The sequence below is a fragment of the Aethalodelphis obliquidens genome, unplaced genomic scaffold (genome assembly GCF_003676395.1).
Source record: "Aethalodelphis obliquidens isolate GAN/ISIS:26980383/991018 unplaced genomic scaffold, ASM367639v1 scaffold27, whole genome shotgun sequence".
Taxonomy (NCBI): Eukaryota; Metazoa; Chordata; class Mammalia; order Artiodactyla; family Delphinidae; genus Aethalodelphis; species Aethalodelphis obliquidens.
In genome coordinates this window covers 24412193-24428932 of record NW_020837971.1, presented here as the reverse complement: position 1 = coordinate 24428932, position 16740 = coordinate 24412193, and the positions used below count along the sequence as shown (strand labels likewise).

General features: G+C 46.3%; 1 protein-coding gene across 1 annotated transcript in view; it reads left to right on the top strand.

Annotated features, from left to right (window-relative positions):
- Positions 1-16740, top strand: part of ABCA13 (ATP binding cassette subfamily A member 13) — a 296583-nt gene that overhangs the window by 271265 nt on the left and 8578 nt on the right. The window contains 1 exon segment of the mRNA XM_027124171.1: positions 1474-1566. Coding sequence (XP_026979972.1) covers positions 1474-1566 — 93 coding nt within the window.

Here is a 16740-nt window from a genome sequence, read left to right as displayed (position 1 = left end):
ACACACACACACACACACACACACACACACACACACACACACACACACATATATATATGGAATTTAAGAAAAAAAATGTCATGAAGAACCTAGGGGTAAGACAGGAATAAAGACACAGACCTACTAGAGATTGGACGTGAGGATATGGGGAGGGGGAAGGGTAAGCTGTGACAAAGCGAAAGAGAGGCATGGACATATATACACTACCAAACTTAAGGTAGATAGCTAGTGGGAAGCAGCCGCATAGCACAGGGAGATCAGCTCGGTGTTTTGTGACCGCCTGGAGGAGTGGGATGGGGGGGGGGGGGAGGGAGGGAGACGCAAGAGGGAAGAGATATGGGAACATATGTATATGTATAACTGATTCACTTTGTTATAAAGCAGAAACTAACACACCATTGTAAAGCAATTATACTCCAATAAAGATGTAAAAAAAAAAGAAGCTTGTAGTTTTGCATTGTCAAGTACATCAAACTTTTCCTTTGCAGTTTCTTCCATTACTCTTATGCTTAGAATGTTTCCATCCTCTGGTTACCTATGTATTTAAAATACTAATGTCTCATCTGCACTGTCTTATCTTGTTCCAGTGACCTGTCTTGTAATTCCTTAGCATACTGTCTCACTTTAATTATTTAAGAAAATATTAATATTTTCTGGGGTGAGTCTTCTTTCACTTCTCTTCTTGTGTGACCTTCTTCTGCCTCTTAATTTTTCTTATGGGGAGTGATAAGCTTAAAATTTTGGTCAATATTATACTAAATCCTTCTTATAATTTGTATTATACTTTTACATACTTATAATGATAAAATTGTAAATTATAAGTCTTGATAGAATACTTTATATCAACATAATATTAAATTATATTACAAGCTAAATTATAGTTACAAATTACAATCTATTTATTATGTATTATATACTGTATTATTTATTATTTATGTATTACATACTGCATTAAAATATGATTTTTATTTATATTGTATACAAAATTTATTTTATATTTATACTTATATTTTAAACTTACAAATTTATATTACAATAATTTTTATACTATAATAATTTCCCATTTAAAACATGTTCATTCTTTTCCCTTTTTCTGACACATCTTTCCATTGATTCAAGATTTCATTTAGGTCCATTAGTAAATCTTTCTTTCCATAAGACTTTCACATTTTTTATGATAGTCATTCTGATCTATTTTGCTCTTTTGGATTATTGCTTAAAGGTTCTCTCCTACATATTTTGTAACTGGTCTTCCTAGTAGATGGAAAAGCTACTAATATTTTGTTAGTTGTATAGTTGGCCACCTAAATAAAGTCTTATCCATTTCCAAAGTACTTCTTTGGGTTTTGTGAGGTTCCTCTATGGGAAATTAGCTGCTTTTCAGTAATGGTGTATCTGTCTCCTTGCTTATCTCACTGTTGATTCAAGCCCTGTGCCTGGGGCCATGGCTCACCCCTGGGTCTTGTCTCCCAGCATGGAGGAGTGTGGGGCCGTGTGCCCGAGACTTGCCATCATGGTCCATGACAGCTTCCAGTGTCTGGGTTCCCCACAGCACATCAAAAACAGGTGCGTTGCCATCTTTCCACTTAAATGTTTCCTGTGAATTAGTAGCTTGATGCGGTTATAACTGGAGGTCCATGCACCTCAGGGGCACAGAAGGGGAGATGGAGGCTGAGAGGGGAGGGGCATGTTTGTGTGTGAAACACCATCACCAGGGGTGCCCACCATCAGCTCTGCAGAGCCCAGCTTCCCCCACCACCCGACCAAGGTCTTACTGTCTTCTGCCCATGAAGACACATGCTGTCATTGTGGTGACACTGGGAGGGTTGGAAATACCATTACACAGTCAAGGTGAAACAAGGATCAAAAGTATCCTCATTGATACAAAATACCACGTAGAAAGATTGTTCTGACATATTCCTCACCTAGAGAGGGTCAGTAGCCAGTGCTGCATCTGGAGAAAGGCCCCCATTGATTCAAGAGGGTGAAAGACGGTCCTTGTGGTTGCTTCTTAGTTCAACTAATAGACTAGAGACTTAGCACGCTTTAATCGCTTAGATTTCTTCCTGGTTAATTGTCTTTTTTAGAAGAAGAATACTTTTAGAAGAAGAATTAATTTTAGAAGAAGAATACACTTTCTTCTCCATTTACCTTTTGGAATCATAATGATTTTGTTATCAAGTTGTATGAGTGTTTTTGTGTCCCCGTATAACTTTTTTTTTAAAATTCAGTGTTGCCTAAGCTATTTTCAGAGTTTACAAGGCATACCATGTATTATTGTGCTTTGCTTTCATTGCATTTCACAGATACTGCATTTTTTACAGGTTGAAGGTTTGTGGCCACCCTGCGTTGAACAAGTCTGTTGGCACCATTTTTCTAATAACATTTGCTCATATTCTGTCTCTGTGTCACATTTTGGTAATTCTTGCAATATTTCAAACCCTCCACCAGCAAAAAGAGTATGACTCACTGAAGGCTCAGATGACAGTTTGCATTTTTTAGCAACAAAGTATTGTTTTAAATTAAGCTATGGACATTTTTAGATATAATGTTATTGCACACTTATTAGAATACAGTATAGCATAAACATAACTTAATATGCACCAGGAAACCAAAAATATTGTGTCACTCCTTTAATTGCGATATTTGCTGTATTGTGGTGGTCTGGAATGGAACCTGCAGTATCTCCAAGGTATGCCTCTAATTTCTTTTAAATTTGTTGTTTAATCTGTTCCTTTTGATATAGAGTAATTTATTCATATATGTTGATACATCTTTTTTCATTTTCAGTTTTTCAATGTTTTTAAAGAATTCCCAAGTAGAGATTTGTTAAATTCATATATATATTAGGTTGAAATATTTTTATTTTATGGAGAAAATACCATGAATGTTTGGATGGAGATGCCGCGTTGGGGAGTGGACGACAATTTTCCAGCAGCTGAGAGCCGGGCGCTGCTGGTTGGTCATGCTCACTGTCGCTTCATGTCAATCCTTCATCAGATAAACCCGCTGGAAACTGTTCTCAACATGTGCTCTGCTCACCTTTAATGAGGGTCATCAAAAGGAAAATAATATTTCACGCTCCCGCGCCTTTATGAATGCTCACATAAAGTTTTATAGCCCTTGCCTGATGGTCAGGTGATGTATGTCTGAGTTTAGCTACTTGCCTTTCAAGAGGTTTGCCGACCTCTCTGGAAGGGGCGGGGGAGGGGAGGCTGTGGGGAGGTGCCTCCTCTTGCTGCTCTGGTCTGTGTGCTCATCGCTCTCGTCTGCCTCTGAGTTTTAGGTCTGATCATGTGTAATAGGGGTGAGGATGGATCGTTAGTAAATACGAACCGTAGAATTCTTTTTTTCCCCCTAGGATACATTTTTTTTTCAGTTATGCATATACATGTATCCATTCCTTTTCAAATTCTTTTCCCTCCGAGTTTGTTACATAACATTGAGCAGAGCTCCCTGTGCTCTACAGTAGGTCCCTGCTGGTTATCCAATTGGAACATAGCAATGTGTACCATAGAATTCTGTTAACAGATGGCTTGTGGGTTAGTCACTGGAACCTTGAACTTAATACATTTAAAAATAGTTTGTAAAGTTGGTATTTTCCTATGACAAACTGACTACATGTCTTTCCATAATATTGAGATGGAGAACACGGGATTGATCATTTTTATGGAACGCTGGACTCCTAAACCTGGGGGTCATCAACGTGGTGCCCACTTCCATCCCTGGGGTGTGGGGGACTGCAAGAGGCTCCTCCCTCCACCCGGTACCTGCCCTTCTGCCAGCATCCCGAACATCCCTGAAGTCCGCAGTCCCTGCGCTCGCTTGCCCTGAGGGTGGTGAAGCAGACAGGGGACCAGCTTCCTGGCTTTCAGCCTTGTTGCCCTGACTACGTGAGCAGGCTTGTTACCGGGGCAGAAGGAGGTTTCTTGCCCGGTGTCTGCTGTGACCTTGGGTGATGAGTCCAGAGGTACGATTTGGACCATTTTGTGGAGGCCCCGCTGGGTTCCTGCAGGGGGATCCCTGGCAGATGAAGGCCTGGTCTGGCTGCCCCTGGATGGAGCCTGTCACACGGTGTCTGGGTCTCAGTATCCCCAGCTGTGGGATGGTTGTCGTGAGGACCACACGCATGTGAGAGAACTTAGAAGAGGGCCCTGCTCTGGTCATGCTGGGGTGCCTGCTGCTGTTACTGCCACAGGCAGTTTGACCTGAGTGACCCATCCCGCTGTGCCCCCAGAGAGAGTCAGGATATAGCGGGTCAGAGAGAGCTTCTGTGATGGGTTTTGTGAGAGACGATGAAAGCCAGGATGAAGCCGTGGAAATGAATGTTCCTGAGCCCCGAGTCCAGACAGTGTGATGCTGAGCATGTCAGCAAAGGCAGCAGCCGAGGAGGAGAGTCCAGGGTGATCCCGTGATTTGGGGACGGAGGGAATGTGAAAAGAGTGAGGAGAGAATGAAGAAGAGAGAGTGGGGGTGGGGGGCTCTGAGGAGAGAACTCAGGATGAAGCGATGTTTGAGAGATGGACCTGAGGTTGGGCTCAGACCTGAGTTAGGGGTTTCCCTGTGGAGACATGGAGGTGGCTGGGCTGGGTCCTGCCTGGGTCAGGAGACATGGTCTGAAGCGGGAGCTGAGGGCGGGAGCTGCAGAAACCCTGTAGAGGGGCGATGCCGGGGTGTGTCCTTGGGAACCCCCTAACCACGAGGGCAGGTGCAGGAGAGCCCACAGAGAGAGACAGAGGAGTGGGGAGCCAGGAAGTAGTGAAGGTTTAGCCCCTGTTCAGCTTCCAAATCCCAGTGCTGGTCTGGACCCGTCATCAGCCACTAGAAACCCTCAGGAAAATCCCAGAATATGCAATGCTGATGGCAGCCAGGGGCCCCGCTGGAATAACAGCTCACTGTGCAACCCAGAGTGGGGTCTGCCTGCTTGCCGCTCAAAAGCCAGCAAGGAGGCAAGGTTGGTGGAAAGGCAGGTTTGCTTTATTTCAGAGGCCAGCATCCTGGGGAGGGGGAGGGTGGGCTCCTGTCCAAAGGCTGACTCCCCGCCAGTGACAACCAGTGGGCAAGAGCTTTTATAGACAGAGGGAGGGGGCTATGTGCAGAAACAGCAGTCAGCTGTGACAGTCACCTTGAAATTGGTCATTGGTGGTCTGATCAGCGTCATCCTGATCGTTTTAAGGACAGTTAGTCTTCAGTTCCAGGGATGGTTTGTTCCCATTTCGTTGAGGCCAGTTCTCGGAATTGTGGCGGCTCATGTCATGGCTACAGTCTGGTCATCATGTAGTTCACTTCTTCCATCTGCTGGGGGTTTCAGTATCTACAAGACAGCTCACAGGACATGGCTCAGAATATTATCTGTAGCCCTTGAGGAGCAACTAAAGGTCCTTGACTTTGCCTAATGACTAAACTGTTATTGTTTAGTCTTGTTGGACTGTTTTCCTTGGTTTCTGCATTTTCTCACTTCTCTGATTAAACTTACTCTTTGGTTAAAGTTTTTCCCCAGACAAAAGGCAGGTGGGGGACACGGTGGGAAAGGACCATAGAGTCCTGCTCCGTTTCAACTGGGCACAGAATCCATCTTCCAGGTGGGGCGGGAGGGGAAACGGATGCAGGGATGGGTAAAACCAAGAGCCACAGAAGTAGGAAGGGAGGAAGAGCATGTGGGCGGGTGTAGGAGAGGTAAACAGACAGAACAAGAGACACAGAAGGAGAGCACAGGCCCTGCCCTCCCTGCCCCATCCGCTGGGCCGGCACAGCCCCGCAGATGGTGCAGGGGAGACAGGTGCCTCCCAGACCTCAGAGCCGCCATGTCACCCCCAGCCTGCAGGCGAGACCAGGTCCAGGCCATCCCGGGCTGCACTCCCTCTTCTTGGGTGCTTTTCATCCACTCTCGACTCTCAGTGCCCTGATTCTTTTCCTTCCACCTTTGCTCGTTTGAATTCCTTTCCTGGGCCCAAAGGGCAACCCACTCATCCTCCCCCATCAGAGAATGCTCCTCCAAAGGACGCGAGTCCCTTCCCCTACTCCTTTCTGAGCATCACAGCCCAGCATCCTGCTGCCCACCCAGACTGCCCCCGCCCTCCGGGCTCCATTAACTGCATTTGTAGGAAATGTGAGGTGTGTAAGGCCACCCTATCAGGAGATGATTGGACCGAAGAGTTCGTCAGAGCTCCTGAGAGGAGGGGCCATGCGTGAGCCCAGTGAGGAGGGATCAGTTGGTCCTATGGAGTCTCTCCCATTGGGTGCCCGTCACCCGGGGAGTGAGGCTCACTTCACCTGTGGTGTCACAGGCCTAATAGGTATGCATCACAGGAGAAGTACCAACCGTGGCATCTGGCGGCAGGGAGGTTTGGTTGGAGGATGTAGGGAAGTCTCTGAGTAAATCTGGTTAGGAGGGCACTGAATTCTTGCTCGGCTCTCCGGGCTGGCAGGGGAGGGACAGTGAATGGGAGGAACTGGGAACAGGCCTGAAGAGGGGCCAGCTCCACACCTGGGGCATTTCATCCCACAAGCCGATCCCCTGGGCCCTGGGTGACCTCATTTTGCAGAAGTTTCAGGGTCTGAGTGAGAAAAGCATCTTCTTCTCCTTCCAACCTCAGTCTGGTCCCAGCTCAGATGTAAAAAATGACACCCAGGAGCCCGCGGGCCTGGAGGGCACTGGGAAGTTGACAGGTTGGGGTCACGAGGATGCCCCCCACCTCCTCTGAATATCTCTCCCTTGCCTCGTTGTCCCGCACTTGCAGCCTCTCTCAGACACCTCCCAGCCGTGACTGCGTCCCCGCCAAGCTGCCAGCACCGTCCTCCTTCCTTGTGGGGGGACCCATGGCCTCTCTAAGGCTCCACACTTCCCTTCCTTGTTTTCTCCTCACGGCGACAACCTGTCCTCTTCTTTGGCAGGTAACTGCATCCTCCCTGCCAGGAGGTCTGTCTGTGCCAATCCTGCCTGGTTCCAATTAGACCCTACACTCCTGGAGAGCACAGCCTCTGTCCTCTGTCCGCCCCAGGATGGCTGTGTGCTCAGGCATCCTTACTGTCTCAGGGATGGAGCCTGGGGTCAGCAGCAGCTGGCCCTGGACCCCTGGGCCCAGGGAACCCAGGAGAACTATTCCAAAGAGGATGCACAGGGTCCTGAAGTGTTTAGGCTTTGATCCCCCAGGAGGGCTAATGTTGCCAGGCTCTAAATTCACTCCTTTCCTAATTGGCCGTCCTATTTTTTTTTTTCCCTCAACTTCAAGACTGTCTTCTTTTAACTTCTTAAGGTGTCTTAAGTGACAGCTGTAAATAATTAAACACTGTGTTTAACCGTAGAGTTGGCATTCTAATATATTTTTAAATGTTCTTTGTGTTCATAAACAAAGAACCAGCCAAGTTCAAGTTTGATAATCATGGAGTCATACTTTATCATTTCAGGAAAGAAGCCAATGCTAGATTTCAGTTCCTGGGAGTTACTCAGGGACTTTTCCGGGCTCTGGCTCGGGGCTGCGTCCTGCTCATCCCAGCTTCAGACAGCGTCCCATCCCGATTTGTCTAAAAGTGGAAACTGGTTGGCCAGAAGGACAGACAGGGTCTAGAGTAGGGAATTTCCGAGGCGCGGTCTCTCTGGGGAGAGTGGCATTTTCTCCCCTTCCACGCCCCCTATCTCCCCCCACCCTGAGCCCTCTGGCCTCTGCGTCAACCTTGTGATGTGCGATGTGGTCCCTGCCCTGTTCCACCGCAGGCCTCTTGCCACTGTGAGCTCAGACCCTCCTCAGCTGCGTTCTCACTCCGTCCTTCTCCGCACTCGGCCGGATCCCCCCATGATGACGTCTTCCTTCCTCCTGGAGGACCTGCCCTCCCCTAATCCTCCCCCACCCCAGCCTCCACTGCCTGTGCTCAGTGGCCCTGGGGCCTGGACGCCGTCTGCGGCTTTCCTTTCCCCATTTCCAGTCGGAACAGGAGAGGTGCCAGTGCCCCTGGGTGACCCCTTCAGGCTCAAGAAATTTGGGAACGCGTCCCTCCCCCTTTTGCCCCGGCTAAGGAAGTTGTCTTTTCTGAAATTTGTAGAGCGCAACCATAACCTGCAGTCCCAGACCCCCTCTCCTCGGTGATCAGGCCCCTTCCCAGGAGTCACTCCTGTTTTCCATTCTCACTTCCACAGCCTATGGAACAGCCCTTCTCCTATGAGTCCCAGGTCTCACCCTTTATCTGGTAGCCATTGGTTACATGTTCTCTTCCCTCCTGGAGTAAGTACTGTGTGTAGATTATCTAGCATGAGATGACACCAGTCCTGAGTGTTCTACACGTATCAGGTAGCTTATTCCTCATGACCACCAACCCAGTAGCCATCGTTATGACCCCTTTTTACAGGCACAGACAATAAGACTGGAAAGGTTGAGTGTCATTTCCAGGGTCACTGGTTAGTAAGTGGAAAGGTTGGATTTGAACCCAAGCACTCTGGTTCCACTTTATTCTGCGACGTGTATCTTCATGATCATCCCTATGTAACAAGTAAAGGGAGTGAAGCCATCATGGGGCTGGGACTCACCTGTGGCCCATCTGACTCCTGAGCCCCCAGGATGGTCACCTCACACCCAGCCTGCTTCCCACTGGGGTGCATCCTGGGGCTGTGCAGATGTGTACGGATGCAGACCCTGCCCGGTCTACAACCACATCTGGGCCAATTGCTCTCCCCTGTTGATCTTCCTCTTGGCGGTGTTTCTGTGTGTTCTCATTGTCACTAAGTTTCTAACACCCACTCACTTAACATGTTCCTAAGCTGAGAGATGCCTCAGTGGGGTCTCACAAAATATTTACTTATTTATCATTCTTCACTTCCTTTGTCCCTATTTTTGAGGGAGCAATTTGCTTCTTTATCAGGTGTATTTCTTTTACTCCTCAGAAAGGAGATAGCTCTCCTCAGCATGTGGACACCTGGCTGACCCGTGGAATTCGTCATCACGTTTGCCTTCATGACACCGCGTTGCGTGAACATGGTCAGTGTTGCCCTAAGCGTTTCTGATCTGTATGCTCTTCTCCTGCTGGGCATTTTGGACGGATGCCTCTGGTCTTGGGCATTCAGCTCATGAGTGATGTCATCCAGAGCAGTCACTTTACCAAAGGGGGCACCGTGCTATCATTTTCTTGTATTTTCCCTCAAGAACGAACAGACTGCTTCTCACCCACAGTGAAGATGGGGAACGGAAGTGATGAGAGATTTCTCCCTGGATTCAGACTCACATCGTGATTCCTGTTCATTCACGCACATTTGCTGAGGGCCTGTCTCAGGAGCCCAACGCAGGTGTGGTTCCCCCGAGTCAGTAAGTCTGGTGTCAGACAGACATGCATACACAGAAACGTAAACACAACACGCTGTGGTGATTTGGTGAACAAAACGCTGTGTGATGCAATAGTCATCAAATGTTTTGGGGTGTCTGTGTAGTCACAGGGTGTTGAGCTGGAGAGATGAATAAGGCATGAACCCTAAAGAACAAATCAGAAATTATACAAGAGACTGTAAGTGCTGCACCCAGTAGGGGTTAGGAGGAGACAACACTAGCCCAGTGTTTTAAGTGATGGATTGGTGGGGTGGCTTCGTGGAAGAGGAGGCATTTCAACCAAGTGTATTCACGGGAGGTGACTCAACTATGCATGCATTTCTGGTGCTGGGAGAGACCTGGAGGTAAACAGCACAAATCGAGTTTGACAAGAGCTGGACTGTCACACAGGCCCAGGGTGAATAGCGGGGCATCCACTTGAAGACAGTCTTTGGGGTTAGACCAAGGAAGACTTAAATGCTGGGGTGAAATGTGAGGGAACAAAGGGAAGGAACGAGAAACAGGAGCAGGAATGGCAATTAAAAGGCGATTCTTGTTCTTTAGCTGGAGGTTAATTAAGATGGACTGGAGTCGGCTGGGGACAGGGCGTGAGGGGAAGAAAGCATTGGTGGGGGGTTTGCAGAACAATAGAATAGAGCTTTACAGCCGGCTGGTCTGGGGAGTCAGGGAGGGAGGAGCCATCATGGTCACTAACCCTCGGGTCTGGGAGATGGAAGATGGGGCTGTCGAGGAGAAATCAGGGCACCAGGATGGCTGGGGTCGGGGGGAGCGGAGACATGTCTCTGTGAGCTCCAGGAGCTGCCTCGGGGCTTCATAAGGAAGAAACTGCTCTGTGTTCTGCCCTGTGCCCTTCGCCCTGGCAGGAGCCAGGGAAAGAAGCCTAAAGCTGGTGGTGACGGCTGACTCTTGGGAGACAGAGGGAGAGGATAGCCAGGCTCTTCACACCTTTGCATCACTGTTTGTGAACACGGATGTGACAGGTCGGGGCCCTCATCCGTGCTCTTACATCTATTGAAAGGTTACCAAACTCAGGCCATTTGCCAGGTGCTTTTTGTGCATTATCTCATTTAATCCTTACAATGTGATAGCTATGAGTTTACCCACTTCACCCTAAAGAAACTCGGACCTAAAGAATTTAGGCGGTTGGCTTAGAACACAGAGTTACAATTGAAAGAAGCAGTTTTCAAAGTCAATGCTCGACTCCTGAGTTCCTTATCCCTTTCATACTACAGCCGTCATCCCCACTCACCTGACCCCAAACTGATGGACTGACAAAGCGCTGCAGCAGGGGAGTGGACCCTTCTTCTGTTGCATCTACTGAGAAAACAGACTCCCCTCTTCCTGAAACACAGACCGACCCCCTTGGATGAGACAGCTGAGATTTAGAGTCAAACTTGTAACACCACCTCTAGGACCTTGTAAAAGTTCTTTCACATTTCTGAAAGCTGTTTCTTTCTCTTAATGGGGACAACCATACATATTTTGTAATACTGTGAAGAGAAGTAGACGGGTACACCAGTCATTTTCCCACCTGAGGCCGTGATGTCCTTTTTTCCCCGAGATGAATGCATGTTTTTTTCCCTCAGTTCTCTCAACAGTCACCACTCCAGAGGGCTCTCCAGTATCTAGTCCACCCGCTCATGGCAGCAGAAGAGCCCCTGGAGGTTAGCTGGCATCACGGCCACCTGGAAATAAGAATGCATTTTCCAGCTCTCACGACCAACAACTACGTGTGGGCACAGAGATAATAGAAGAGGTGCCAGAAACTTCAAGGATGTGACTTTGTAGGAAAGGGCATACACTTTTTCTGCCCCTCCCTTCCTTCCTTCTGACCTGAATGCAAATGTGATGGCCAGAGATGAAGCAACCTCAGCAATGGGGGCCTGTGCGCAGAGCAATAGGACAGAATGGGCCAGAGGAAGGCCTTACCCCTCTGCACTGGCTGACCTCAGACTATAGGCTTGTTCTATCCTGCTGCTTTGGGTTTTCTGTCACTCATCTGTAAATCTGAACAGACGTACTCTGACATGTGAAACACAGCATCGGTGTGTTTACCTGATTATTTTCAACTTCTTCCCAATGGAATATAAACCTCCTGAGGGTAGCCCTTTGTTTCTGTTTATTACTGTATGTCTGACATTTGGGACAGTGCCCAATACATGACAAGTGCTCAGGGTATTTGTTGAGCAAATAAATAAATGAGTGAATGAATGTAAAGTCCAGAGTGCACGGGGGGTCTTTACTAAACGCTATCTTCTTCCAGGTTCTCCGACTGGCCTTAGAAAGAGGAATCAGAGGAGGCTGTGGAGCATTTGGGGTCTGTCCAGCTTAATGAACAACTACTAATAAGAGCAATCAACCCCTTTGATAAAGACTTCCATTCCGATCCCACTGATCTCTGGACGGGGTGAAACCTGCTTTTCTCTCAGAAGCTTCTGTGTTATTCATCCTCCGTTGGCTGCTTTTAGCAACAGGCTCTGTCTTACTCAGTGTCCCCATTAACAGGAACCATCAGGTGCGTGATTCAGGCCTAATTGCTGCCACAGCCTTGGCAGTATCTTCCTGTCACTTCCCTGCGGGGTAGCCAGACTCAGCCCTGATGCGCCCCGGCCTGCCAAGAACTAATGTGCAATGCAGACAGCGAAAACATGCCTCCAAAGCTCAGCGTGCACCACGGGATGGCGAATTCTGATTCTCAACACGGTCTCAGCACGAGAAGACCCACCTAGCCAAGGAAATGGATTTCTCTTAGGTCAGAACGATCTTTCCGTTTTCAAATAATTCAAGATTGGAGTTCGGGAAGTTTATTTACTATGGGTTCAGTTAGCTTAAAATTTAGGGGTGTGTGTGCACTCAGAAAAAAATGCACGAACTTGTAACATTTCATGGTTTCATAGTTGAGAAGCATTTTACAAATTTGATTTTGAGTTCTGTTTTATCAAAAGCATTAAAAAAAAAAAAAAACTTTTCCCTGAGTTAGATTTTGTTACATAGAGCAGCAAAATTAAGTTTATAAGATGCAGTGGCTTATACGGTCATCATTCGTCCTCCTGAAGCTGCAGGTTGGCAGCTCTGTCCCAACTGTCTCTCATCCTTCTCCCGGGATAAGCCTCCGAGCAGTGGGGCTACAAAACGGAATGGCCAAACTGCACAAGTACGACTCAAGCCTGAGGTCACATCACACCTGCCAAACCAAGTCATGTGGCTAAAGAAAAAGAGTAGAAAAGTAGGGCAGGAACCTCTTAGGGCAAGAACACGGCAAGGCTATGTGGTGAAGGGTGTGGGCATGGGAGGGTGCAGAGAGTTGGGGCCATGTTTACAAACTACTACAATCCCAAACATTTGTCACCAATTTTTTTTTAAAAAGTAGCCACCCTCTTTCTTTGCTTTTTAACAGATGAATTGAGATATACTTCACATGTCCTGTAACTCTCCCATTTAAAGTGTATCATTCAGTGTATTCACAGTTATGTGCAGCCAATTTTAGAACATTTTCATCATCTCAAAAAGAAACCCTATCCCTTTAGCTATCCCCCTTCTATTCATTCCAGTTCTAAGTCCTCACCAGTCTGCTTTCTGTCTATTATTAGCATATTAATGGAATTACATAGTGTGTGGTCTTTTCTGACTGGCGGCTTTCACTTAGCATAATACTTGAAAGTTTATCCGTGTTATCAGTACTTCATTTCTTTTTATGGCCAAATAATATACAACACTTTGTTTATCCACTGTCAATGGGCAATGGATTGTCAGTTGGATTGTTTCCACCTTTTGGCTATTAGGCATTCTGTTGCCATAAGCAATCAGGTATGAGTTTTCGTGTGGACATATATTTTTATTTCTTCGGGCATATACCTTGGAGTGAAAATTTTGGGTCATATAGTGACTCTGTGCTTAACCATTGAAGGAACTGTCAGACTGTTTTCCAAATAGGCTGCACCATTTTACATTCCTATCAACAGTGAATGAAGGTTCCATTTTCTCTACATCCTTACCGTTACTTTAATTACCTGACTTTTCATTCCAGCCATCCCAATGAATGTTAAGTAGTATCTCGCTGTGATTTTGAGTTGCATTTCTCTGATGACTAATGATGTTGAACATATGTCCATGTGCTTGTTGCCCATTTGAATGTCTTCTGTGGAGAAATGTCTAATCATATCTTTTGCCCATTTAAAAGAAATTAGGTTGTCTTTTTGTTATGTATTTGAAAGGGTTGCATACTCTGGGTACAAGTCCCTTTTCAGATAGATGATTTGCAGATATTGTCTCTTGATACATGGTTTGCCTTTTCACTTTGATAACATCCTTAGAAGCACAGTTGTTTTTAATTTTGAAAAGGCCCAACTTATCTATTGTTTCTTTTGCTTTTCATGTTTTTTGTGTCATATCTGAGAATCCATTGTGAAATCAGAGACAATGAAGACTTTCCACTATGCATGATTCTAAGAGTTTCATCATTTTAACACTTACATTTAGATATTTGATCCATTTTGCATAAGCTTTGGTATCAACTGTGGGCATTGCATGTGCATCCAGCTCTCTCAGAGCTATTTGATGAAAAGATGATTCTTCCATTGAATGGTCCAGGCCACCTTGTCAGAAATCAGTTGGCCACAGGCCCATAGGCTTATTTCTGGACCAAATTCTGTTTCATTGACCCATGTATCTATCCTGATGCTACAACTCTGTCTTGATCACTGCTTTCAAGTAAGTTTTGAAATTAGTGTTAGTCCTTGAGCTTTTTCCTCTTTTGTAAGATTGTTTTAGCTAGCCTAGGTCCACTGCAATTCCATATGAATTTTAGAATCAGCTTGTAATTTCCACAGAGAATTCAACACGGAGTCTTACAGACATTATGTTGAATCTCTAGACCAATTTGAGGAATATTGCCGTCTTAACAATGTTAAGTCCTCTGAGTCATGAACGTGGTGTGCTTTTCTGCGTATTTAAATCTTCTTTAATTTCTTTTAACAATGTTTTCTAGTTATAAAATCTGCATTTATTTTGTTAAATTTAATCTTAAGTGTTTTATTTATTTTGATGCTATTATAAATGGAATTTAAAAAAAATTTCATTTTCTAAGTGTTCATTGCAAGTGTGTAGAAGTACAGTTCACTTTTATGCATTGCTCTTGTATCTTGCAACCTTGCTGGACACATTTATGAGTTCCTACAGTATTTAGTGGATTCCTTAGGCATTTCTATATTACATATATTACATATAATATGTTACATATATTATAAACAGCTCATGCCGTTTATAAATGTAATTTTACTTCTTCCTTTTCAATATGGATGCCTTTTATTTATTTTTCTTACAAAATAGCTCTAGGTAGAAACTTCCTTTTTATTCTTGCATTGTTGAGTGTTTTTAATCATAAAAAAGTGTTGGCTTTTGCCAAATGTTTTCTCTGCATCTATTGAGATGATCATATTGTATTACATTAGCTGATTTTCAGATGTTAAACCAACCTTGCATTCCTAGGATAAATCACACTTGGTAATGGTATGTAATTGTTTTTTATGTTCAGTTTGTTGGTATTTTGTTGAGCATTTTTGTGTCCATGTTCATAACAGATATTGGTCTCTAGTTTGTTTTTCTCTTTTGATACTTTTACCTGGTTTGGTATCCTGGTAATACTGGCCTCATAAACTCAGTGGGGAAGTGTTCCTCCTCTTCTATTTTTTAGAAGAATTTATGATCCCAATTAACATTTTCTTTGATATGGATCATCTAGTTTTTAATTCATGCTTGGAGGAATCCAGGGTAATACTGAGAAAATATTTACCGTCTTGATGACTTGTTTTCACAACCCATATATCATTAGGGTCTTCTCTGCCCATGGGAAATGGGAATACCTGCCTGAATTCATGGCAGTGAGGTTCAGAGTCCCCTGTCCGAGGGGCCCTGTGAGCTCCTGGTGTATCATCACCTTTTCACACGCCCCGCTGTGTCTGTGCACCTATGGGCCCCCCACCCCGTGTGCTTGCTGCTGGGCCTGGGATCACGTCGGCTCAGCTGTGTGCCCGTCTCGTTATTCGTCCCCCCAAACACATCAGGCTCCAGTGTTCTGTGAACTTAGTCGTCTTCCTGATGTTGAACGTGGAGCTGAGGGGGAGGCGGGCACAGCGCAGCACAGAGCTTCCTGTCCACCCAGTCCCATCCCGCACCCTCTGTTGCTCGCTGGCCAGACTCCTCTGGTGGTCAGTATGTACCCACCCTGCTGTCCAGCAGGAATGTTTCAGCCACGTTGAGGCCCCAGAGACTTTCGCCCTGGGTCTGGTTTCTTGAAGCATTTTCTCAGCAAAGGGAGGGAGGCTGCCTCTTAATTCCTCTCTGCTAAGAAAATCATTCATTTTCCTCATTATTCCATTATTGTTTTAAAGCCTGTATTACATGGGATCTGACTGGAATCCACAGAGATTATCTGGGAAGCGAAATTCAGAAGAGCTTTAATTACATCTTCCGGGAGGATCATCCCTTCTATGCCCCCTCCACACCTCCAGACCACGGCCAGTCAGAATCAAGTGCATTTGCTTGTGGGCAGGGAGCCGAGCCCTCACCCTGCCTGGAAGGGCTTTACGAAGCCGTGATCACTGCCCACAGGGCAGCTGAGCGGAGTGCAGGCTCTGAGGTTCCCCATCTTAATGATGCTGTTTCCCTCCTGAGGTCTCACCTGTGAGTGCTTGGGCCGTCTCGCTAGGCAGCACTCACCCAGCTGGGAGGAAAATTGCCCTGGCCTTTTTTCCGTGGGGCATTTGCCTAATTATGTTGAAAGGCTCAGAGAGAAAAATCAAGGTGAGAATGACTATTTTAGTTCCCACCACCTCTGCGGGGACGGTGGTGTGAGCACAGTGTGGCGGCTGAGTCTGTCAGCAGGCAGACCCCCAGGGTTTGCCATGTTATGGAGCCTGATGTGACAGGACATCCATCCAGCTGCTCAAAATGTCTCCTTTTCCCAAAGACTCTTCCCTTCTTGTACTGACGTCACCCAGGATGCACAGATACCTACACCACAGAAATGCCATTCTCTTTCACGATCAAGTTTCTGATCGTGTTTGCTTTAGGAAAACGTGCCACTCTGTAACATTTCCAAGTTAGGGCCTGCGTTTCCTACTGAGATTCAGTGGGGCTGTGCCTGGAATCCCACCCAATGATAGGACATTTGTTTTCAGATGGCTTATGTGGTTTTCTACTAAACTGAACCAACCTGCTCAGTGAAATAATTTTTATAGTTTCCTATTGGCCCCTACTTTTTTTTTTTTTTTTTTTTTGTGTTACGCGGGCCTCTCACTGTTGTGGCCTCTCCCATTGTGGCGCACAGGCTCCGGACGCACAGACTCAGCGGCCATGGCTCACGGGCCTAGCTGCTCCGCGGCATGTGGGATCTTCCCAGACCGGGGCACGAACCCATGTCACCTGCATC